Raw genomic sequence first — 25336 nt, 5'->3', positions numbered from 1 at the left:
CTTTTGTTTATCTGAAAATGGCTTAGTTTCTTCTTTGTTCCTGAAGGCTAGTTTTGCAGGGTGTTGAATTCTTGGTTGACTGTTTTGTTTTTTTTTCACAACTTTAAATATATCATTGCACTGCCTTATTATCTACATGGTTACTGGTGAGAGACCATCTTTTTTAAAACAATGCTTGTTTGTTTATTTATTATTTTTGGCTGTGCCGGGTGCGACATGCGGAAACTTAGTTGCGACATGCGGACTCTTAGTTGCGACATGCGGACTCTTAGTTGCGACATGCGGATCCTTAGTTGCGGCATGTGGACATCTTAGTTGTGGCATGTGGACTTTTTAGTTGTGGCATCCCTGTGGGATCTAGTTCCCTGACCAGGGATCCAACCCAGGCCCCCTGCATTGGGAGCATGGAGTCTTACCCACTGGACCACTGGGGAAGTCCCGAGAAATCATGTTTAATCTTATTGAGGAACCTGATTTCCTTTAGTTCTTTTGTTTATGGTTTCCTTTAGCTAATTGAGTGCATTTAAGACAGCTGATTTAACATCTTAGACTAGTAATTTCAGTGTTTGGGGTTCCTCAATGGTAGTTTCTGTCAAATTCTTTTTTTTCTTGTGAATGGGCAATATTTTCCTGTTTCTTTGTGTATCTTATAAGTTTTTGTTGAGAACTAGACATTCTGAGTGTGTTTTTTACTTGTTGAGAGCTGGACCTGTTTGTGACATTTCCAAACTATTTTTCCAATGTGTAGTCCTTGTGTACAGGCATACTGTATTTTATTGCACTTTACTTGATTATACTTCACAGATATTGCGTTTTTTTACAAAATGAATGTTTGTGGTAACCCTCCATTGAGCAAGTCTGTTGGCACCATTTTTCCAACAGCATTTGCTCACTTGATGTCTCTGTCACATTTTGGTAATTCCCACAATATTTCAAACTTTTTCATTATTATATTTATTTTGGTGATCTGTGATCAGTGAACATTGACATTATTACTACAACTTGTTGAGGCTCAGAAGATAGCATTTTTTAGCAAAAAGTTTTTTAAATTACGGTCTGTACATTGTTTTGGGGGGGCATAATAATGCTATTGCACACTTAATAGAGTACAGTGTAGTGTAAATATAACTTACGTGCATTGGGAAACCAAAAAATTCATATGATTCACTTTATTGCAGTATTTGTTACTGCGGTGGTCTGGAGGTGACCCTGTGATATCTCCAAGGTGTGCCCGTGTGGTCACTGATATTTCTGATTAATTATCACTTTGGTCAGCCAGTGACCTGACCAAGATTTCCTTAAATGTCTGACTTCACAAAGGGTCCTGTGTCTTTAAATTTTCCAGTAGATGCTGCTGGGGGAAGCCACTGCTGGTAAAACTGAAAGCAAGTATCTGTACCAGGCCCTCAGGGCATTGCCAGACCAACCAAAACACACTACTCCCAGCTTTGGGAGAACAAGATCCCACTGCTCGTCCTGGTGTCGGCCACCTTTTCCAAGACCACAGGCTGCTGTGTCCACGTCTGCAACAGGGCTAAATGATGGTAGTTTTTAGCCCATTGTAGTTAGTTTACACCCTCTGCTTACCTAGGAAAGATCAGCAGCTTGCTCCTTCATCAGGCACTTACCTGGTTGATACAAGTGTCTGATGAGGTTCCAGAGTGCCAAAATAGTTGATTCCAGTCTCTTTCCATCTTAATGGTTGCTTTGCTGGAGGGACTGATCCCCTAGAGCTTCCTGCTGTGCCATTTTGCACAATGTCACTACCACCTGTTTTTAAAACATCTTTTGCACCTTTACTTCTTAACCAGTCCTCCCTGCTGGCCTCTATTTTATAGTTATTAAGCACATATAAAAGAGAGTGTGATGTATTGATGGATTAAAGATGTGACAGTGTAGTAAAAAACGGGTTTTAGAGTCAAACAGATTTGTTTTTGCATTCTAACTCTGATTTACCTTGGGTAAATTGGTGAACCTAAGCTTCATCCATCAAGTAGCTTTCATGATAATATGAGAGGAGGCATGTAAAAGTGTTAGTAACTGCCAGTATTATACCAACATTAGGTGATACTCCTGTCTTATCATCAGTTGCTAAGCACTTAGTGCCAAATGTCTTATTAGATGCTTTATTATACATTTCCAGCATCCATTCTGTAAAATAAGTATTTTCTGTTTTTTATAGATGATGAAACTAAAGCTTACAGAGGTTTTTAACAATTTTCTTGAAGTGGAATTAGGAGTCAAACCCAGGGCTGACTCAAGCCCTTGCTTATAACCCTTATTCTACACTGCCTCTGATCTGGGTCACAGTGTCTGATTTTAATGTCTTATTAACTTATTTTCCTTCTTCAGGAGTCACATGCCATAGGAAAAAAGCCTGAAAATCCAGCAGACATGATTGAAGAAGGAGAGCTTATCCTATCTGTGAATATCTTGTACCCTGTTATATTTCATAAGGTCAGTAGTAAAACCTTTTGGATTCACAGATAATGTGAGTGACTTTGACTTTTGTCAAAGAATTTAATTATTTGAAGTTTAATTATGTGAACCTTATTTGAACCAAAATAAATGCAAGCATATGCTGTCTCATATGACATTCTGTCTATATTCTTGGGTTCTTGTTTATATAAGGAATATGGTAAATTAGGTCAGATTTCAAATTATCTCTTGAATAATAGGATTACAGTTACACTGTTGGAATGTATACCTGATTTCTGTATTAGTAGCAACTGGAAGGGTATGTAAATCCACAGTGATTCTGAAAATATGAATTCTTGAGGATCGGGGGTTTTTTTGTGTTTTTTTTTGCAGAAAAACTGGTGAAGGAAGGGGGGTGGGTTTTTTTTTCCACCAATTCAAAATTTTTGGGAAGTTATTGAACTAGCTAAATTCAGCTCTTCTTAGATGAAAATGCAGAAAGTTAACAGGTCAGGGGTATCCAGGAATTCCTTAGGAGTCTCTAATAAAGAGAACTCTATCTCAGCCCAGAGTGTATATATTCTTGATTCTCCAAATACATGTATCATAAACTTTGATAAGGTTTCATTGAAATATTACTCTACATAAATTGCACTTGTGAATAGACTTTTATGAATTATCTGGGAAATAGTACTAATTACCTTGTTTGATTAAGACCTCAAATTATCAATCAAAACAAAGCAAAACAAAACCAATAAAACCAAACCTCTGCATTTATAACATGCGGGTAGTGTATAGATTGCTTGACTTCAATGAGGTAACTTCCAGGAAAATTTAAAAGACAGTGAAGTTATATTCCAAAGGCTCTTCATGTCAGTGTCACTTTAGTAGCATCTTGATTATAAAATTCAGCTTAAACTAAAAAAGTTTTATTGCCAAGTGTATTAGTCCTTTCTGGCTGCTATAACAAAATAGCACAGACTGGGTACCTTATAAGCAACAGAAACTTGTTTCTCACAGTTCTAGAGGCTGGAAGTCTAAGATCAGCATGCCAGCATCTGGTGAGGGTCCTCTTCTGGGTTACATACTTCTGTCTTATAAGGGCACTAATCCCATTCATGAGGGTTCCACCCTCATGACCTAATCACCCTCAAAGGCCCCACCTCCTAACACCATCACATTGGGTCTTAGGATTCCAATGTGTGAATTTTGGACAAACATGAGCAGTCAGACCACAGCACCAAGTATCTCAGTTGTACTCATAGAATTTTAATTTATGGAGGTGACTGAGTGACAGCACTAGAGGCCAGTGCCATTGAAAGATTTTTATTGTTTACATTTCCTGAGGGGAAAGGGTATGCCACATCATGCAGTGCCACAGGGGGAAGCGCCAGTATCACTCAGGAGGCAAGGGAAAAGCATAGGCCACAGCCTTTATTGGGTTTCCATGGGAAAGACATGGCAGGGCAGAGTAAACAGTTTAGGGTTGACTATCTTGAATAATTCCAGTGGGCTCTGGGCTATCAGGCTGTCCCTAGTTTCTGGTACCTGGCTCTGGATTGACTTAGGACAGGGGAAATATCGACTTGGTATATGAGAGTTAGATAAAAGAGATGGTTTTAGAGTATGGGCTCTGGATCACAGGTGAGATGTAAACAACTTTGGCGATTAGTTTGGAGCTATAATTAATCGATGCTGAGTAGACAAATGCAGAATCTAAGAAAACACAGGACACCGTATTATGGGAATAACTTAAAGTAAGAAAACTAGTAACTTAATTTAGATCTGGTCGTGACAGGATTTGTAGTTTAATTGCTTTGTCTCTAAGTGAACACTGATTTATTTACTGTCTGACTCGTAGCACAAAGAACACAAACCATACCAGACGATGCTGGTACTGGGCAGTCAAAAGCTCACGGAACTGAGGGATTCAATTTGCTGTGTCAGTGACCTCCAGATTGGTGGGGAATTCAGCAACACTCCTGACCAAGCCCCTGAACACATCAGCAAAGTAAGGTGATTTTTTTTTCTAACACTCATAAAACAAGTGGAAATAATAATAATAAGCTAAGGAAATAGTGATTTTAGGTGAACAGGCTCATAAACATTCTGGTAAATGCTTTCTTCTTCTATGCCATTCCATCAAGCTTATCTCTTCCCTTCTATTTTTTTTAAATTTATTTATTGATTGATTGATTTTTGGCTGTGTTGGGTCTTCATTGCTACGTGCAGGCTTTCTCCATTTATGGCGAGCGGGTGCCACTCTTCATTGCAGTGTGTGGGCTTCTCATTGCGGTGGCTTCTCTTTTGTTGCTTCGCATGGGCTCTAGGTGCATGGACTTCAGTAGTTGTGGCACGTGGGCTCAGGAGTTGTGGCTCGTGGGCTCTAGAGTGCAGGCTCAGTAGTTGTGCCGCATGGGCTTATTTGCTCTGTGGCATGTGGGATCTTCCTGGACCAGGGCTCGAACCTGTGTCCCCTGCATTGGTGGGCGTATTCTTAACCACTGCGTCATCAGGGAAGTCCCTCTTCCCTTCTTTTTGTCATCAAGACCTTTTTAAAGATGAGGCTATATTCAGTTTTGATTTCTTCATTTCCCATTTATTTCTCAACCATTTTCTGTACACTCTTCTTTCTAAGGTCATAGGCCACCTAATTGTCTAACCAATAGGTCTCTATTCCATGTTCATACACTTTGACATCACTGTAGCATTGGAAGTTGCTGTTCACCCTTCTCTTTCAAATTCTATGAGTTTGTCTGTCATAACTGCCCCCAGCAAAGCGTTGGAGTCCACCCGAGAGCATCAGTGCCCATAGAAGAACCTGTTAGTTCAAGGATCGAAGCATACAGGGATATAATATCTGGTGATGATCCTTGCTGGTGTTTCCCAGGGTGCTGCTCTCAGAAGGACAGAGAAACCCTGCATACTCATTGGATCAGGATAGAAAGGACCCAAGTGACAGACTGGCCACCTACAGTTTCCAGAAGGGATTGCTTACTCAATAACAGTAGGGCTTTGATCCTTCTGAATTTCATCATAGAGCAAGCTTGACCTAATTCTGTTACCTGGTACAACTCTGGCAGAGGACCTCAGATTTACTGGCATACTTAAGATGGGCAGCATGTTTGGAACAACTAGAATGGAGATAAGAGTTTGGACAAGAACCATCACAATCTCTTCTTTTGGCTCATTCCTTTATCACCAGCCATATAGGTGTTAGTATAACTTAGGTTTCATCTTAATTCTTTTTTTTTTAAATAAATGCAGAATCAGCCTTTTTTTTACATATAAATTTCATTTATTTATTTTGGCTGCACTGGGTCTTCGTTGCTGCACGCGTGCTTTCTCTAGTTAAAGTGAGTGGGGGCTTCTCTTTGTTGTGGTGCATGGGCGTCTCGTTGTGGTGGCTTCTTTTGTTGCGGAGCACAGGCGCTAGGCACACAGACTTCAGTAGTTGTGGCTCGCGGGCTGTAGAGCGCAGGCTCAGTAGTTGTGGCGCATGGGCTTAGTTGCTCCGTGGCATATGGGATCTTCCCGGACCAGGGCTCAAACCCGTGTCCCTTGCATTGGCAGGCGGATTCTTAACCACTGCGCCATCAGGGAAGCCCCATCTTAATTCTTATTCTAAATTGTTCTTCTGGGCTATCCCCGCAGTTTTCATGGTTTTAAGTATACTCCAATCTTTGTAAATCTCTTTCTCTCTTGGTTTCCAAACCCATTATTTGTAAGCGTCACTGGGCATTCTCACTTAGCCTCAGTGCTGCCCGGCATTTTTACCACCTCTCTATAGTCAATACACTCTGCCACTTTTCAAGGTAACTGTTTTATTCCTTCTGAAACTGCCAACATCCTTTCCTTGTGGCTTACCTTCAGCTGAAAACCTTGCTGTTAATTTCACTGAGAAAATAAGTTATCAGAAAAGAATTTTCCATTGTCTTTTACCCACATTTACCCATTTGCCCATGCATTCTGCCTTCGCACTTGTTAACAATGGATGGGCTAAACCTGCTGCTATCAAAAGCCAATCTAGGTGTCTACTGGATTCCATTCGCCATTGCATAACCAAGGACTTTGTTCTTGTATTTTATCCCTTCTCTTCCCTGCATCATCAGTTTTTTCCATTCTGTTGGCTGTCCCATCAGTACACAAGTGGGCTGTAATAGCTCCCATCTCCCATTCTAAACCTGTTCTTGACCCTGTATCTTCCTCTAGCTACCATCTCATCTTTTTGCTTTCTTCTCAGTAAACTGTCTCAAGAGTTAATGAGTTAAGAAGAAGAAGAATTAATAATAGTACCTCAATTCATTGTTTCTCTTTTTCTCCCCCCACTTTGTCTTACACTCACTTTTATTCATCACCACTCCACCAAAATCACTTTACTGATGCCACCATAGACTTAGTTCTCATCTTATTTGACCTTTCATCAGCACGTGACACAATTGAATATTCCTTCTTACTTGAAACACTTTCTTTACTTGGCTTTTAAGATGTTACAGCCACCGGGACTTCCCTGGTGGTGCACTGATTAAGAATCTGCCTGCCAATGCAGGGGACACGGGTTCGATCCCTGGTCCGGGAAGATCCCACATTCCGCGGAGCACCTAAACCCGTGTGCCACGACTACTGAAGCCTGTGCTCTAGGGCCCGTGAGCCACAACTACTGAGCCCGTGTGCCACAACTACTGAAGTCCATGGACCTGGAGCCCATGCTCCGCGACAAGAGAAGCCACTGCAATGAGAAGGCTGCGCACCGCAACGAAGGGTAGCCCCCACTCACCACAACTAGAGAAAGCCTGTGCGCAGCAAGGAAGACCCAATGCAGCCAAAAATAAATTTATTTATTTAAAAAAAAAAGATGTTACACCCACCTAATTTTCTTCCTATCTGACTTTTAATTCTTCTGTTGGATGCTTCTCATCCTTGTGACTTGTAAATGTTATTAAGCCCTTTGAATCAATCCTCAGACCTCTCCTCTGTGTATACTCCCTAGGCGATCTCATCCAGATTCCTAGCCCAGATTTTTATCTCCAATCCCAACATCTTCTCTGAACTCCAGACTTATTTTATCCAACTGCCTCCTTGACAATTACTGAATGTCTAATAGCCGTTTCAAACTTAATTTGTTCAAAAACAGACTCTAGTTCTCCCTTCTTCCTCAAATCTGTACTTTCCCCAGTGTTCCCATCTCAGTAAATACACTCATTCTACACCTGGTGACTTAGCTAAAAACCTTGGAATCATCTTTGCTTCCTTTTCATCCCACATTGAAGGCATCAGCAAGTGCTTTGGCTCTACTTTCAAATCATGTTTAGGATCTGCCCATGTCTTTGCTCCTTCACAGGACCAGGCTGGTTAAATCATCATCTCTTGCCTGGACTTTTGCAGTAGCCTAGTGACTGTTCCTCCTGCCCCTTTCCACACTTCTGTTTATCCTTTGTACCAGCCAGATGATACTGTAAAGTATCAGTCAGATCCCGCTGCTTTTCAGCTTGAAAGTCTATAGTGGCTTTCTCTCATATCTAGAATAAAATACAAAGTCCTTACTGTGGTCCATTATCTGGTCCTGTCTGCCTCCCAACTTCATATCCTAACACCCTCTTTGTCACTTGTTGCCTTCAAACAACCTGCCATTCTTGCTCTTTCTCATGTATGCTAAGCAGGGTCCTGCTCAGAGCCTTTGTATCTTATGTTCCCTCACCCTGGAGTGTTCTTCACCAGGTATTCAGATGGCTCACTCCCTCATTTCTTCTTCTTTTAGATGTTGCGTCGACAGAGAGGTCTTTCCCTGTATTAGTATTCTCTTCCCCTGACATGCTAAGAACACTCATCACTACCTAACATCATGTTATATATTTATCTGTCTTCCTTCCCTTGAATCATGAGGGCAGGGACTGTGTTTTGTTCAATGATGTATTCCTGTGATGATGTCTGACACAGAGGAAGTGGCCGAGTCTTTGCTGAATAAATGAACCCAGATACCTCAAGCTCAATTAGTCTTAAACTCATTATTCTACCATCTCCCTTTTTCTTCAGATGAAACTCTCCCTTTCCGTTGCTGTTTATCCTGCCATAGTAGCTCCAGACTTTTTTTTTCCACTGCCGTATGCTTTAGTTTGGGCCCTCAGCATCTTCTCCTGGAACTATTACAGAGACTTCTTAACTGGTTTCCCCACCTTTAGATTGTCCCATACCTGCCACTGAAGATGTCTTTCAAAAACAAATCGAGCACCAGGAGTGAACTGTAAAGTAAACTGTGGACTTTGGGTGATTATGATGTGTCAGTTTAGGTTCCTCCTTGGTAGCAAATGTACCACTCTGGTGAGTGGTGTTGATAATGGGCAGGTTGTGCGTGTGGGGTGGGTAGGGGGTGTATGGGAGGCCTCTGTACCTCCCTATTTTATGATAAACGTAAAACTGCTCTAAAAGAATAAGTCTGTTCTTTTTGAAAACTTTTTTTTTTTAATTGATCTTGTCATTCTCCAATCTAAAAGTCTCAGTGGTTCTCTGTTGCCTGTGGTCCAAGCTCCTTAGGCTGACATATAAGGCCTTTTGTAATGGTGATTCTCAAGTTAACTTTCTATATTGTTCACCCCCTGCTTTTACACCTTATCTTTCAGCCACAATGAAATTATCTGGCTCAAGCGTACCATACTTTTTTATGCCTCTGAGTGTTTGAACATGGGTGGGAAGCCCTTTCTCTCACTTATTATATGAGGTTCTTCTTGACTGTCCTCTGTTTGCCACTCTGGCCCCATTTCGTTTGTCCATTATAGTGCTTTATAATAATATGCTGATACCATTTGATATGTTTGTCTGCCCCACAAGGCTGGCTGTATTCCAGTCTTTTGGGTGACTGGCATGGAGACCAGCATAGTTTTTGAGTTATATTGAAAGTGGTTTTAAGATATTTGGGTTCTTCAGGTTTGCCAGCTTGGCGCTTTTGAAGGTAAACATTAAAGAGAAACAAGTGGAATCTCAAGGCTGTATGCACACCAGGAAATAGAAGATTTATCTTTTAAAGGAGAAGCAGTCTTCTGCAAAGTTTCTCCACTCTGGGGGAAAAAAGAATAACAAGGTGTAGCTATAAGTTTATAAGATCAATTTAAGAAGAAAAATCTGAATTCACCCTACTTATTCTGACCATGTCATGACCGCTCACAGCGATGCGTCAGATCTGGGAATCAGTCTTAGCTCCAGGAATCCTGGAGAGTGTTTTTAACCAGACTTGTTTAGTTTATTGTGTTTGTACATCAGTGCTCATGCCTTCAGCAGCTTTCTAAGCAGGGGACTAAATGACCCATAGTCCCATTTATCCATCTGCTGTTTTATTGTTTCTGCCTCTTCCATGTATTAAAATAATATCCTCTGATTATTTAGCACTTATCGTGTGCCAGTTGTATAGTACACTAGTTGATAGTACAGGATCTTTGGAAAGAATTATCACCATTTTACAGGTAAGAAAAAGATGGGTTAAAGCATCGTCATGAGTTACCTGTGTTCAGTAAGCAGTGGTAGAGGCTGGATTCAGACCATTGCCAGCTTGCCTTCAAAGCCCCACGTACATTCTTTGCCATGTTGGTACTATGCCTGGCTTTAGACATCTTTCCCTACCCTTTTATTTATTTGGTGAACAAGCACTGAGTGAAAACTTGAGCTGTGCTGTGATTAACGGCAAGATTCTAGTACATGGGCTTTGTGGAATCTTTGCCTGTTCAGGGACCTGTTTCATTTGCCTCCTTTTTCTAAGCTATGTTTTAGAAAGGTGAACTCATAGTTGTTTGACCTGTGGAAAGATTTTTATTTCAATGATTGGCATTTGTATTTTACAGTGTTTTAAAAAAAAAGTTTTGCTTTGGACAATTTTAAACATACACATGTAAAAGAGAATAGTATAAGGAGCCCTTATGTATCCATTACAGTTCTCAGCATTTTGCCAGAATTATTTCATCTGTTTACCCCATGCCATTTTTACACCTAACAAACTGAAAATAGGTCCTTAAGTTATTATAATGGTTTTTTTGACAGGGAGACATTTGGCATGTATTTCACTGGTAATCATGGAACAAATTAGTGACTTGCAGCTCTTGTAGCTGAGGAAATGAGAATCTTATTTCCAGCCAATAAACAAGATTTGAACAAAATGCTTTCTTTGATGAATTTGGTGTGTGAGAGGACTAGGAGAATTGGGCCAGTGTATTTAAATCTCTTTGAAAAGCCATGTCTAAAATAATGTTTTGCTAATGTTTGTTTTCGACTATAGTAGTTCAAGAATGAAGTACATTTTTAAAATATATGTATAAAATCAGTGTCAGTATTTTCTGCTCAGGTTTGTTTTTGTTTGTCTGTTTTTAATGGTCCTTCAGGTTTTAATGTCTGATCTGTCAATCTTTTTAACATAGCTCAGATTAGTCAATCTCTTTTTGTCAATAGTCTCTTAAGGGTCTTACTTAGAGGAACTCTGAGAAAATACTTTACACACACATTATTGTTACTTATTATAAGTAAAGCCTGGGTATAGGAAAAATGGTAACATAAATTTAAGTTGTAAAAATTTTCTTACCCAGCCTTCTCTGACACTTCTTTTCCCCCATTACTATTTTTCTCACAGCAAATCTTAGGAATGTTGCTGAGCTTCTAACGCAGCTGACTTGAATGATAGCAAGAGAGTACATGATTATTAGATGCTTAAAATGACATATAGATAATGACTTCGTTCAAATGATCATACTAGTTATCCATAGTTACTTTGTTTATAAATTTGAAATAGTAACAGGTAGACCTTTAGGTTACATTAGATTAATAACAGAAGTAACTTCTTATACTTCTTATAGTTTTTCCAAGTCAGTTGGTTATTTCCCTCCCTTGCAACTTGGTCAGCTAAACTAGCTGACAAATAGGGAAACTAGTTAGTTGAGGATCCCTGGTTACCATTGAAAATGAAAAGTAACTGATAGTGAGATTACTCACATCTTCTTTTCTAGCCATTTATATAATGATATAATAAAAAGATATAATGAAAAGATTGTTCTTTTAGAGTCCCCATTCTAATTAATAATTACACCAAAGGGTTTAAGCTGCCTGAATCACTTAAGAGATGAAGTTCTATATGAACATATTTTTATATACACTAAACTTTGTTTTGTTTCCAAAATAAGGCAGTAGTGATTCTTTCAGAATCTTTATTTTGGACCCTAGCTTACCTGTTTGAAGGTTTAGAAGTATAGTAAGTGGTGTGTTTTGTGTTACAGCAGCTAGGCATGGCATTATAGTACGTTATATCCTTTTACCTCTGCAACCACATGGGAAGAACGTATTGGCTTTACTCAGATTTTACACGGGGAAACAAAGGGTCAGGAGGTTCAGTTGAGTAGTCTGAGAAGAAATAGCATAGCCAGTCTTAGAAGGGTGTCTGATACCAGTGCCAGGTGTCTGTAAGTGGGGGAATGAAGAAAAATAAGAAAGAAAAATCGAAGCTTCGAAGGAGGGAAATTAGGCTATCTTAGGGTGATATTATTTTAATGCCTGAAACTTATATATCTTTTATAGTTCATAAACTGCTTTTGATTCTCACCACAATCCTATAAGATAGCATAGCATGGCAGGTACTGTACAGGTGAGGAAACTGAGGTCTGAGGAGTAAGTGTAGGAAAAAGACATAGGTCTTCTGACTCTCACCCAGGGTCTAATTCTAAGCAAATGGTGAAGGACGAGTCTAACAGAGTGGTTCTTAGCGCTGGTTGCACATCTGAATCTCCTGAGGGGGTTGGGAAAATATTGGTGCCTGAGCCACATCATCAGAGAGTCTCACTTAATGGATCTGAGGTGAGACTTGGTCCGTGGTATTTTTATGATTCTGTTATAAGGTCAGGATTAAGAGACCACCCCTCTGATGGAAAGTCTGGTAGTCTGAAAGTTGAAACCTGAGGATTCTATGGTACTTTGGGCAAGATTGCTTGAATAAGAATAGATATTCACATTCTGCCTGCCTAAGAGTTACTGAAAATATACAGGGGGAATTTTTATAAAAGCCCATTGAAAATACAAAAGAGGACAGAACAACATAGCTCCACGATCATTGTCATTAACACTGGGGAAACATCAAAGATGTGGCTTTGTTTAGTTTTTAGTTCTGGTATCCAAAATAACTGTCACTGCCGTGTATGCATATAATAAAATAATGTTAAAGTTTATTTCATTTCTAATTGGGTTCCTTTCATGAATCTCAGTATACAAATTTAAATCAAACCTAGTGATTAAAACTACAAAAGGATAAAATTGAAAATAGCAGCAAGGATTGTGTCTTTATATCTTTATCCCTGGTAACCAACATAATACTTCCCACATAGGAGGTTCCTGTTAAATAATAAATTAATGAACTGAACATATTCTATGAAGTTGCATGACATTATTGTAAAACATATTAGTGTGATTTTATGACACACAAATGTGGAATTAATACTTAGAGCAATTTTATAATTGTTAATACTGTACTTTCTCTCAATACCATCTGTTCTCTTTCAGGACCTATATAAATCAGCCTTCTTTTATTTTGAAGGAACATTTTACAATGATAAAAGATACCCTGAATGCAGAGATTTGAGCAGGTATAACTTTCCAAAAATCCTAAAGTCTTTCCTGTTTCCCGTTGTCAAAATAGGGTTATCACCACAAATTCTGTTGTTGGTCTCTTAAGAATCTTTGCCAAGGAATTATTTTGTTAGATTGTTTTTTGTTTGTTTTGGGGTTAAAAAGTGTCTCTGAATTTTTAAAATATTTTCAAAGTTATCTGGTTGGCCTAGGTTATAGTAAGTTAATCAAATTTTTACCCCAAGAAGAAAATTTTCTTACCAAAGACATACATAGACCATTTCAAGATCTTTGCCAGCTATCTAGAATTATTTCTTCCTGCAGAAATTATAGTAAATCTTGTGTTGAGCCTTAGATACATCTGAAAAAAAAGATTAAATCCCACTTAAACACTTTATTAATCTCTGTTCTTCATGTTTAGGTGATAGTAAATTAATCTTTCACTATTTTTTCTGCTTGTCCAGTGTATACTGTTTGGAGTGGATATGTGTATGTAAGGTTGCTTATGTATATAACATGAAAAATCTATGTCTGACATCATGTTATCTACATAAAAGTATTACCATACTTTTATTATTGGTATCCTGGCAAATAGAGTACATATGTATATTTTTTCTGAGTGTTTATGTAAACTCTTTCATTATAGCCATCTGTATCTATATTCTAATGCAGCAGTTCTCAGACTTGGTCTCCGTACTCCTTTATACTGTAAATAATTGACTCCAAAGAGCTTTTGTTTATGTGGGTTATAGCTGTAAGTTGTATTAGAAATTGAAACTAAGAAATACTTTATTAACTAATTTAAATTTTCCAGTTACCATTAATAACAATTTTGTGAAAAATAACTTTTCCAGAACAAAATAAAATAGTGAGAAGAGTGACGTTATACATTTTCCATTCAATCTGAAGTGATAACACACATCACATAGCCTCCAGATAACTGGCGTTTATGAGAGAATAAGAATTGAAAAGAGTTTTAAGATTACCGTAAAGATAATTTTGACCTCACAAACCTCTGTGGGAGTCTCAGGACCTTACTTTGAGAACTGCTGCTCTAATGGATACAGAAAAATTCAGAGTTCCTTCCTACTTGCAACATGTATCATCCACTCTGGTTTTCATTGCAAGTTGGTAGCTGTCCAGTTAATTCGGTGAGCTGGCTTTTGTGAAATATGCAGTTGCAAACCGCTTGGAGCAGTGATACATCCTTGCCGTTTTCCTCCTCAGAACCATCATTGAGTGGTCAGAGTCCCATGATAGAGGGTATGGAAAGTTTCAGACTGCTAAGATGGAAGATTTCACTTTCAATGACTTGTGTATTAAACTGGGTTTTCCTTACTTATACTGTCACCAGGGAGACTGTGAACACATTGTTGTCATTACTGACATAAGGTAAGTGGTAGAACTCAGAACATTTTGTTATTTGTCCTGTTTTCCTTTTCTTTATTTCACAGTATAAAAGCACAGGTAGTTTTGTTTGTTTGAAATAAGAGGAATAAAGGTAATCACTGCAGCTTCGTTCAGGAGCAGCAAAAATAACTGCTTGCTATGCAGTGACCAACTCTGCATCCATTTGCGTCTTCTATTGTTTGTCTTTTGGGAAATCTGTAATAATTACTTTAGTGACTAACCAGTGTGAGCCATTTGTAATGGTAGAATATGCCAAAAATAAAGAAAAATAACTGAAGCTTCTCTTTTGCCCGAGGACAGTGTATGACTTCTGTGAGTCTCCATGGGCCCCTTCCTCCATTAAAAAATATTTAAAAATTATATTTTATGACAGTGCTGGTATAAAGACAAACAATACAAGCTGGATATTTATTATAAAAAAAGAAATACTTTACTGTTTATTAAAGGGTTAAAAATCTGTAAATAAAAGTAAGTATCTTTGTATATTGGACAGCTATTATTCAGGTAATAGTCATCCACTTTGTATATCAGATAGGCCCTTTGCTTTGCAAATCTGCAGCTATATTTCTAGGTTTCTTCTCTTTTTGCCCAAATTTGAAGGAGGTAAAAGGTAACTGGGGAAAGAGAAGAGTAATTCTAATATTTGACAAATATGAAGGCTTTAATGCTTTGATAAAGATTTAGAGTGGTCAGGAATGAAATAGTCTAAAATGAGATTTAGGGATTAGTTATAAATTTTGTATAGCTGGTACCTCTAATGGATAAGGCTATTCATTTCCTTATTTAGGAACTCTCAGTTTATGAAGGACCATTATATAGGAATAAGCCCTGCTCTATCCTAGGCTTGATTTCTTCTGAGAGACGATTCAGATTGTTTTATGGAGCAATGATATACTCATTCTGATGGTTTTAGAAAGTCCCTGCTTCCACTTTTTTGGGGTTTTAGTGACTGGTCTCTAAAAATTTACCTCCCATGCCCTCATTCTTAGGAAGCTACCAGAAGTACTTTACACAAAGAGTAAACCTTGAAAAAAGGAAACATGGAATGCAAAGCAGAATAGATAAGAAAGACATAAAAGGAACTCTCAGAATGATGGGAAAGCAAACTCCCAGAATGATGGCTGTAGAACAGACCTAGAGAACAGCTTAGTCCAGAGATTGGAGCAGGACAGGGGACAAAGGAAGCATGTCCTGAGACTGCTAGACCTCCCATTGGTATGTAGTCCATTTGGAAAGCATTTTTACCATTCTGTCAGCAAATAAGGAACTGAATTAGTGACAGGTACACTGAAACCTAAGCAAATGCGAACGAGAGAATTAGTAGCTAGAAAACAAAAGTGTTACACAGTAAAATGAACCTATAGTCAATTCTGTGGTTTAGGGGGATGTTTAATTCATTTGTCATAATTTAAACATTAAATATCTAGTTAACCAAAGTTTCGTAGTTCTGCAGAGGGATGTTGAGCTAAATTAAAAAGAGGCAGTTAAAAGAATAGAAAACAGTTGCCTCTACGGAAGAATTAATGAAGCAAGAGCCAGGAGAGCTCATAAACCTCATAGATTTATATGACTTAAAATTATATGGGGGCTTCCCTGGTGGCTGAGAGTGGTTGAGAGTCCACCTGCCGATGCAGGGGATGTGGGTTCGTGCCCCGATCCGGGAAGATCCCACATGCTGCGCAGCAGCTGGGCCCGTGAGCCATGGCCGCTGAGCCAGCGCATCTGGAGCCTGTGCTCCGCAACGGGAGAGACCACAGCAGTGAGAGGCCTGCGTACCTCAAAAAAAAAAAAAAAAAAAAAAATTATATGGGTTTACTTCTTTGATAAAGTGTTCTTTAAGTTTTTATAAAATGTTCTTGCTCTTCACTCAAATGAGGGGGAGTGTGCCTCAGTATAAGCATAAGATGGAAGACAGTCGACTTTTTTCTGGTGATCTGAGTTTCCTTACATTTCTTACAGTGTAGGCATATTGCTGTAGTGTCATTCCTTAAATTCAAGGCAACTTGGAAAAACAATTTACACTTGTTAAGCATGTGCACTGTAGGGCTTTCCTAAGGAGTTTTTTAATGTAACTGACTGCAAGTAATTTTTGTCTTACAGGAGGATTTAATCATTCAGTGCCATTCCATAGTTTAATAGTTGGTAAACTATTAAAAGTTTATTAATCATTTTCTGATGGTGAAGTTAATGTATTGCTACCCTTTCTTACTAAAAAAAAATCAAATTTTATAATTATCAGGGGCCTTTAAAATACTGTTGTGCATTCCATTCATTTTTCAGATGAAGAATCTGGGGTCCAGCATGGTTAATGGATTTATCCAAACCCACTAAGCTGATTAGTGGCATAGTGAGAACTGACTCCCACTTAAAATTTCTGAATTCTGACACCTAAAACTAAAGTCCTACCAATTCACATTATAACAGAAGCCAGATTTGGATTTTAATGAGAGCTCTTTTAGCAAAAAAAGAGCCATGTTTGTAACACAAAACCACTTAATCTAGGTAAAATAGTACTGAGTACACTTGCTCAGACTGTGTACTACGTGTTGAGCAAAGCAAGGATTCTCTGAAGGAATACATTCAAGAAATGCTGCCTACCGTATTTCCCTCTTAAGAGTCATAGTGCACATGGCCAAAAAGGGATTTGGGAAGTTTCACAGGAAAGAAAACATTGTTTAATCCCAAATGCTCTTTTGGAGAAAGTGTTTTGTGGAACACAATAAATTGAAAAATATACCTACTGTGTTCTTAATTTTGAGGTAAGGATATATTTCATTACGGATCACAAAAATTTGCACTACAATGTCATTTATTTTTTCATGTACAAAAGGCTTGTGCATCATAATGACTGCCTGGATAAGACACTCTATCCCCTTCTTATCAAGAAGCATTGGCTGTGGACCAGAAAATGTTTTGTTTGTAAAATGTACACAGCTAGGTAAGTGATTCTGATTTTTCCTTGAAAAGTATTGGTTTTTAACAGTCAAGTACTTTAGATTTTTGGTACTTCAGTTTTTTTCTGTTTTGAATTGAGGATTTACACTCCGGAATATAAATAATATACAGGGTTTTATCTAGTAGGAAAGCAGTACAAACAGTAGTACAAATCAGTTTAGTAGGTTAGAGCCATGTTTTAGACAATAAGGAATCATGTATAATGGAAGTCTAGGGATTAGGTCAAACTTTAGTTTGGTTGATAATTTATGCTGGGTGATGTATGTCATCAGGGAGCCATATTCTTTCTGCCTCTTGTTAGCAGTTTACAAAGTTGGCTTCATCCACAGCTTCTCGATGATAAAAATAACACTGCATCTCATTTTTAATGAGGTCAGAATATGGTTGCATAAAATGTTGTGGTTTTGCATGTTTAGATTTTATTTAACTGTGGCTCAGAGTCAAAAGCCATTTAGACGAAAAGGGAAGAATTTAGTGTCATAAGTTTGTTTTGGGTTCCCCACCACAGTATGTTTTTTTTTTTTTTTTAAACATCTTTATTGGAGTATAATTGCTTTACAGTGGTGTGTTAGTTTCTGCTGTATAACAAACTGAATCAGCTATATGTATATATATCCCCATATCTCCTCCCTCTTGCATCTCCCTCCCACACTCCCTATCCCACCCCTCTAGGTGGTCACAAAGCACCGAGCTGGTCTCCCTGGTCTATGCAGCTGCTTCCCACTAGCTATCTATTTTACATTTGTTAGTGTATATATATGTCCAGGCCACTCTCTTAACTTCGTCCCAGCTTACCCTTCCCCCTCCCCCTCAAGTCCATTCTCTATGTCTGCGTCTTTATTTCTGTCCTGCTCCTAGGTTCTTCAGAACCTTTTTTTTTTTTTCTTTTTAGATTCCATATATATGTGTTAGCATACGGTATTTGTTTTTCTCTTTCTGACTTAGTTCACTCTGTATGTCAGACTCTAGGTCCATCCACCTCACTACAAATAATTCAGTTTCGTTTCTTTTTATGGCTGAGTAATATTCCATGTATATATGTGCCACATCTTCTTTATCCGTTCATCTGTTGATGGACACTTAGGCTGCTTCGATGTCCTGGCTGTTGTAAATAGAGCTGCAATGACCATTGTGGTACATGATGCTTTTTGAATTATGGTTTTCTCAGGGTCTGTGCCCAGTAGTGGGATTGCTTGGTCGTATGGTAGTTCTGTCTTTAGTTTTTTAAGGAACCTCCATAGTGTTCTCCATAGTGGCTGAATCAATTTACATTCCCACCAACAGAGCAAGAGGGTTCCCTTTTCTCCACACCCCCTCCAGCATTTATTGTCTGTAAATTTTTTGGTGATGGCCATTCTGACCGATGTGAGGTGATACCTCATTGTAGTTTTGATTTGCAATTCTCTAGTGATTAGTGATGTTGAGCATCCTTTCATGTGTTTGTTGGCTATCTGTATACCTTCTTTGGAGAAATGTCTATTTAGGTCTTCTGCCCACTTTTGGATTGGTTTTTTTTTTTTTTGTTTTTTTTTTTTTATATTGAGCTGCATGAGCTGCTTGTAAATTTTGGAGATTAATCCTTTGTCAGTTGCTTCATTTGCAAATATTTTCTCCCATTCTGAGGGTTGTCTTTTGGTCTTGTTTATGGTTTCCTTTGCTGTGCAAAAGCTTTGAAGTTTCATTAGGTCCCATTTGTTTATTTTTGTTTTTATTTCCATTTCTCTAGGAGGTGGGTCAAAAAGAATCTTGCTGTGATTTATGTCATAGAATGTTCTGCCTTTGTTTTCCTCTAAGAGTTTGATAGTGTCTGGCCTTACATTTAGGTCTTTAATCCATTTTGAGTTTTATTTTTGTGTATGGTGTTAGGGAGTGTTCTAATTTCATTCTTTCACATGTAGCTGTCCAGTTTTCCCAGCACCACTTATTGAAGAGGCTGTCTTTTCTCCATTGTATGTTCTTGCCTCCTTTATCAAAAATAAGGTGACCATATGTGCATGGGTTTATCTCTGGGCTTTCTATTCTTTTCCATTGATTTATATTTCTATTTTTGTGCCAGTACCATACTGTCTTGATTACTGTAGCTTTGTAGTATAGTCTGAAGTCTGGGAGCCTGATTCCTCCAGCTCCGTTTTTCTTTCTCAAGATTGCTTTGGCTATTCGGGGTCTTGTGTTTCCATGCAAATTGTTAAATATTTTGTTCTAGTTCTGTGAAAAATGCTAGTGGTAGTTTGATAGGGATTGCATTGAATCTGTAGATTGCTTTGGGTAGTATAGTCATTTTCACAATGTTGATTCTTCCAGTCCAAGAACATAGTATATTGCTCCATCTGTTTGTATCATCTTTAATTTCTTTCATCATTGTCTTATAGTTTTCTGCATACAGGTCTTCTGTCTCCTTAGGTAGGTTTATTCCTAGGTATTTTATTCTTCTTGTTGCAGTGGTAAATGAGAGTGTTTCCTTAATTTCTCTTTCAGATTTTTCATCATTAGTGTAAAGGAATGCAAGAGATTTCTGTGCATTAATTTTGTATCCTGCAACTTTACTGAATTCATTGATTAGCTCTAGTAGTTTTCTGGTAGCATCTTTAGGATTCTCAATGTATAGTATCATGTCATCTGCAAACAGTGACAGCTTTACTTCTTTTCCAATTTGGATTCCTTTTATTTCTTTTTCTTCTCTGATTGCTGTGGCTAAAACTTGCAAAACTATGTTGAATAATAGTGGTGAGAGTGGGCAACCTTGTCTTGTTCCTGATTTTAGTGGAAATGGTTTCAGTTTTTCACCATTGAGGAGGATGTTGGCTGTGGGTTTATCATATATGGCCTTCATTATGTTGAGGTAAGTTCCCTCTATGCCTACTTTCTGGAGGGTTTTTATTATAAATAGGTGTTGAATTTTGTTGAAAGCCTTTTCTGCATCTATTGATATGATCGTATGGTTTTCATCCTTTAATTTGTTAATATGGTGTATCACATTGATTGATTTGCATATATTCACAGTATGCTTTTCTAAATGATCAATAGGAAAACATGATAGATCAGTTATCAGATCGAAATGGAAATCAGGGGATGTCAAAACATTCCATGGGATGCAGAATTCAGATAGACTGAAAAATGTCATTTTCACTTAATGTGACATTTCAGGTCAAAAACCAAAATCTCATTTGAATAATGTTGCCCATATTCCCATTTGTATACACTCTGTAACATTTTAATCCTAAATTCTAGGTTAAAAACCTGGCGTTTTTACAATGAGTTAACACCAGTCAGAATGGCCATCATCAAAAAATCTACAGACAATAAATGCTGGAGAGGGTGTGGAGAAAAGGGAACCCTCTTGCACTCTTGTTGGGAATGTAAATTGATACAGCCACTATAGACAAGAGTATGGAGGTTCCTTAAAAAACTAAAAACAGAACTGCCATACGACCCAGCAGTCCTCCTACTGGGCATATACCCTGAGAAAACCATAATTCAGAAAGAAACATGTACCAGTGTTCATTGCAGCACTATTTACAATAGCCAGGACATGGAAGCAACCTAAGTGTCCATCGACAATGAATGGATAAAGAAGATGTGGCACATATATACAATGGAATATTACTCAGCCATTAAAAGAAACGAAATTTGTAGTGAGGTGGATGGACCTAGAGTCTGACATACAGAGTGAACTAAGTCAGAAAGAGAAAAACAAATACCGTATGTTAACACATATATATGGAATTTAAAAAATAAAAAATGGTTCTGAAGAACCTAAGGGCAGGACAAGAATAAAGACGCAGACATAGAGAATGGACTTGAGGACACGGGGAGGCGGAAGGGTAAGCTGGGACAAAGTGAGAGAGTGGCATTGATTTGTACCAAATGTAAAATAGCTAGCTAGTGGGAAGCAGCTGCATAGCACAGGGAGATCATCTGGGTGCTTTGTGACCACCTAGAAGGGTGGAATAGGGAGGGTGCGAGGGAGACCCAAGAGCGAGGGGATATGGGAATATATGTATATGTATAGCGGATTCACTTTGTTATTCAGCAGAAACTAACACACCACTGTAAAGCAATTATACTCCAATAAAGATGTTAAAAAGAATAAAAGCTGGAGTTTTCAAGTTAACCAGTACTAATTTACCAGTTAGAAAGATTAAGCAAAAAGTTTATCAAACCTGTAGTATATCTAATATTATGCATTTTCAAGATGGCCTATTAGAAGAAAACATTTGTGTTTATGTTAACAGTTTTTGAAGGATAGGTATGTCATGGCAAGTATGTGATGCTTTCAAGTATGAATTTACATTCTTTTCCACTTACCTTTAAGAAGTCTTTCAGAATGTAGTTGTCCTTTTGCCTTGTAGGGTATTGGTAGTGATATGTCTTATGTATACATGTGTATACAAAATTATATAAAATACTATATAAATAAGCAAAAATAAGGCAATAGTGGGAATGTTATGTATACATATTATTACAGGTCATAACTACTGCAGCATATTAAAGCATGAAAAAGTCGATTATAATAATATACATCTTTTTTAACTACAGATGGGTGACAAACAATGACAGTTTTGCACCAGAGGACCCATGTTTCTTTTGTGATGTTTGCTTCCGAATGCTCCACTATGATTCAGAAGGCAACAAACTGGGGGAATTCCTCGCTTATCCTTATGTTGATCCTGGAACCTTTAGTTAATATCAAAATGTGTACCCTTTACTTCCAAGAAATGCCACGAGGAGCAGGATCTACCTGAGACCATCAGCTGAAGTTACCACCCCAGCAAAGAAAGTTCAAATCACAGGTCTTATTAAGCAACTTGAATGTATTTAAATGTTTTGAAATATATTAAATTATTTTAATATTCCAAAGCATAGTTTTTATTCAGTGCTTTTTTGCCCATTTTTGAGTTGTCTCATTGATTTGTAGGAGTGCTTTATGTATCCTGCGTACAAATCCTTTGTCAGATACAAGTATTCTGGTTTTCTCCCAGTCTGTAGTATGCCTATTCACTCTTTGTCCAGAGGGCTTTTTGCTCATCTATCATTATACATCAAGTGATGGAAGTGTTTTGAAAATTCTTTGAAGAATGTGAGCGCTACACCTTGTACCATGAGGCTTCCAAGGTAAAGATCCTCCAAATATCTGTAATAAAAATGAGGGAGAAGTTAATAAAAGCAGCTTATTTAATAAATACAATATTAAGAGTAGCTATTGTGTAATTTAATCTTACACTGAGCGCTTTTGTAATGTTAGGTTTTGTTTTGGTAGAAACTAGGCACACTTAACACTTCAGAAAGACTCACTACACGAATAACGAATGTATAAAGATCTTGAGTATACACTCATACCTTACAGAAATAACACTTAAACTGAAGCTTCCTTTCTTGACCAGAAGTTTTGGAATCACAAATGCTGTTAGTTTAAAATGTATGTCAATTTAACATTTTCATGATTTAAAGGAATAGATTTTATCTAATATGACCAATGAATGGACATGGGAAATCAAGATCCTTTGGATTGCTAGCTGTGGATCACGATTCTTAGGCAATAATACACAGTATCCTGTATGCAAGAACACAATTGTTTTTCTATCCCAGCTCTTCATTCTTCTGGTTATGATACTCTAGTTATCCTATTCTCATTCTGGACCAAAGGGCAACTTTGATAAATTCTGAGGTCTAGATCCATGAGAGAAAATTGTAGCTACCTATATTGAAACGTTTTCTGGCAATCTTTATTGGTGGAAAATTTAATTCTGTTTAATACTTTTAGGAATGCTGGACAAATATTAAACAGAATTAAACACTTTAAATGTGTTGCACTTAAATTTCGCGTTCTCTCTTCTAGGTTATATTTAAATTCGGCTGGATTCCGCTTTCCCTGGATGGCTAAGAACATTTACTATATAAATCAAAAACTGATGAAGCCTAAAAGACTGTGTGTTTAAAAGGTTGACAGTGAAATGTTTTATGGACTTAAATGCCACATAAGTCAATTAAGTCGATTGGTTTGTAGAAGACGAGGACCTGTTTCTAGCGGTGGTCATATTCACCGATTCAGTCAATACACCAGAAAATCAGCATAAGGAAATAAGAGGTCCCTCCATGGCTGGCTGGCTGTTATTGCCTACATGTTTACTTTCATGTTTCCAATGATGCTGAATTAGAACAGATTGAAAATCCTGCTGGAAAACCAAAGATTTATCTAATTCTTTAAAGTTCCACAGGTAAAAATGAATTTTTGCTTCCTTTATTTTTAAACTGCATTCCTTATAGGTCTTCCATTAGTATGCAAGGGACTGTTTACTTTTATTTTCATCATTTCATATCTCAAAACAGCAAATTCCAGAAAGTGGATTGTCATAAAGCAGCATTAATCCATGCGTCGCACCAATCAATTTATTTTACTGGCAAAGAAGGCTGTCAGTTAAAACATTACTGCTATTGAAATTCTTATTTTGTTCTTCTTTGAGATTATTCTTCTGCTGGTTCTTAAGGTTAACTTCTTCACCAAAGTTACAAAGGCTCGGATACCTTTCTATTATCATTTCCTGGTGAGGTCTAAAGGCCTACCATACTATTCTCAGAACTTGCCAATGTATTGCATATCAGTTATACAGGTCTCCCACTATGTTGAGCTCAAAAGAAACCCCTAACTTGAAGTAGGCATATTTAAGATGTCTTGAATCAGGGATTTTGTAGCTGTAAAATTCAGTTTTAAACACATGACAAACTACGGTCAACATTTTATCTAAAGAAGCCAAATATGAAAATGTTATGAACTTATTAGTCAACGTCCTCTGTAGTTAGAAATGAATGAAATTGTGATATACTAGTGGATGGACAGGCACAAAATGATTACCTAGAAAAGCAATGCCTATTTTAGGCTTCAGTATCCTTTAAGGATAATTTGACCTTTCTCCCAATCAAATTTCAGTGCCTCTGTCATCTCTGAGGTTGGAAAATTACACGGCATAAATATGTAAACACATTTTTGGACTATATAGCAGCTTCTCCATTTCTTAATATGTAATTATGGGTTTGCTATTTCCAATAGATCCTTTCTCTGGATAAGTTGTATTAGTGAAGCCCTCACAGAGCCCTGTAAAAGCCTTTGCTCTTGTACAGGATTAGATGGCAGACCTGATCTTGACCTGACGTCTTTAACCAGGTAAGTGTGTATGGGTACCTACAATCAATGTGTCAGCAAAAACTGGATAAAATCTGTCATCCTACTATTTGAAATCATTCCAGTCAAGCTGTTTCAGGTTCTCCAATTTAGATGATACAGCTGAAATTTGTCTAGAGCAGCTGAGAAAACATGCAACAACTGATTCTGCCAAGTCATGTGTAACTTACTCTTTTAAATGTTATCTGATGGTTAAAAAAAAAAATCACAAGAGATGTTGCTTATATATTAAAAAAAATACGTTTGGGTTGGGGCTGGCTATCTCATTTAAAGTATCTCTTACTGGCTTGTTCAGCTATGTAGTTTTGGTCAAATACAAATTTAAATTGAGCCAGTGCTCCCGAAAATTGATACCTGTTTATATGACTTTTTCTTAAGAGTTCTGAGAATAGTAGTTATCTGTGAATCAACCTATGACAAAAAATTTTTTTCTTGAAATGAGGGTAAAGAGAAGGCAACAGTGTTTTAACGCTACATGAACCAACTGGCTAGAGCAAGGTCAGCCCATAAAAGCAGACATAAATAATCAGAATGCTACTATATTTCTCTCCAGCATTTGAATAGTTTGTGGTTTCTTGGTAAAACTATATAGATCCTTTGGGTCACCGAAAAAGAAGGAAGGGTAAACCAAAAGATAACATTTCCTTTATTTTTAGCATTTTGAGCTTATGTTTTAGTAACCCTGTGTCCCCAAATAATACAGTTTCTATGACCAAGTATACTCTTGGAAACAAATCCAGAATTCCAGCACAGTTTTATAAATGGCAAAGAAGTAATATACTAGTAGAC

The 25336-nt window shown here is 37.7% G+C and overlaps 1 protein-coding gene across 2 annotated transcripts in view; it reads left to right on the top strand.

The window, feature by feature from the left end:
* Nucleotides 1-22227, top strand: part of SNAPC3 (small nuclear RNA activating complex polypeptide 3) — a 44120-nt gene extending 21893 nt beyond the window's left edge. For both annotated transcript variants that reach the window (XM_019934862.2, XM_019934861.2), the window contains exons 4-9: nt 2353-2457; nt 4280-4429; nt 12940-13022; nt 14233-14397; nt 17246-17353; nt 21907-22227. In XM_019934862.2, the coding sequence (XP_019790421.1) occupies nt 2353-2457; nt 4280-4429; nt 12940-13022; nt 14233-14397; nt 17246-17353; nt 21907-22054 (759 nt within the window). In that variant the 3' untranslated portion in view covers nt 22055-22227. The remainder of the gene's footprint in view (nt 1-2352; nt 2458-4279; nt 4430-12939; nt 13023-14232; nt 14398-17245; nt 17354-21906) is intronic.
* Nucleotides 22228-25336: the final 3109 nt, after the last annotated feature.

Source organism: Tursiops truncatus, chromosome 6 (genome assembly GCF_011762595.2).
Source record: "Tursiops truncatus isolate mTurTru1 chromosome 6, mTurTru1.mat.Y, whole genome shotgun sequence".
Classification (NCBI taxonomy): Eukaryota; Metazoa; Chordata; class Mammalia; order Artiodactyla; family Delphinidae; genus Tursiops; species Tursiops truncatus.
Note: the sequence above shows the minus strand (reverse complement) of the source record. Positions and strands in the feature narration are given on the sequence as shown.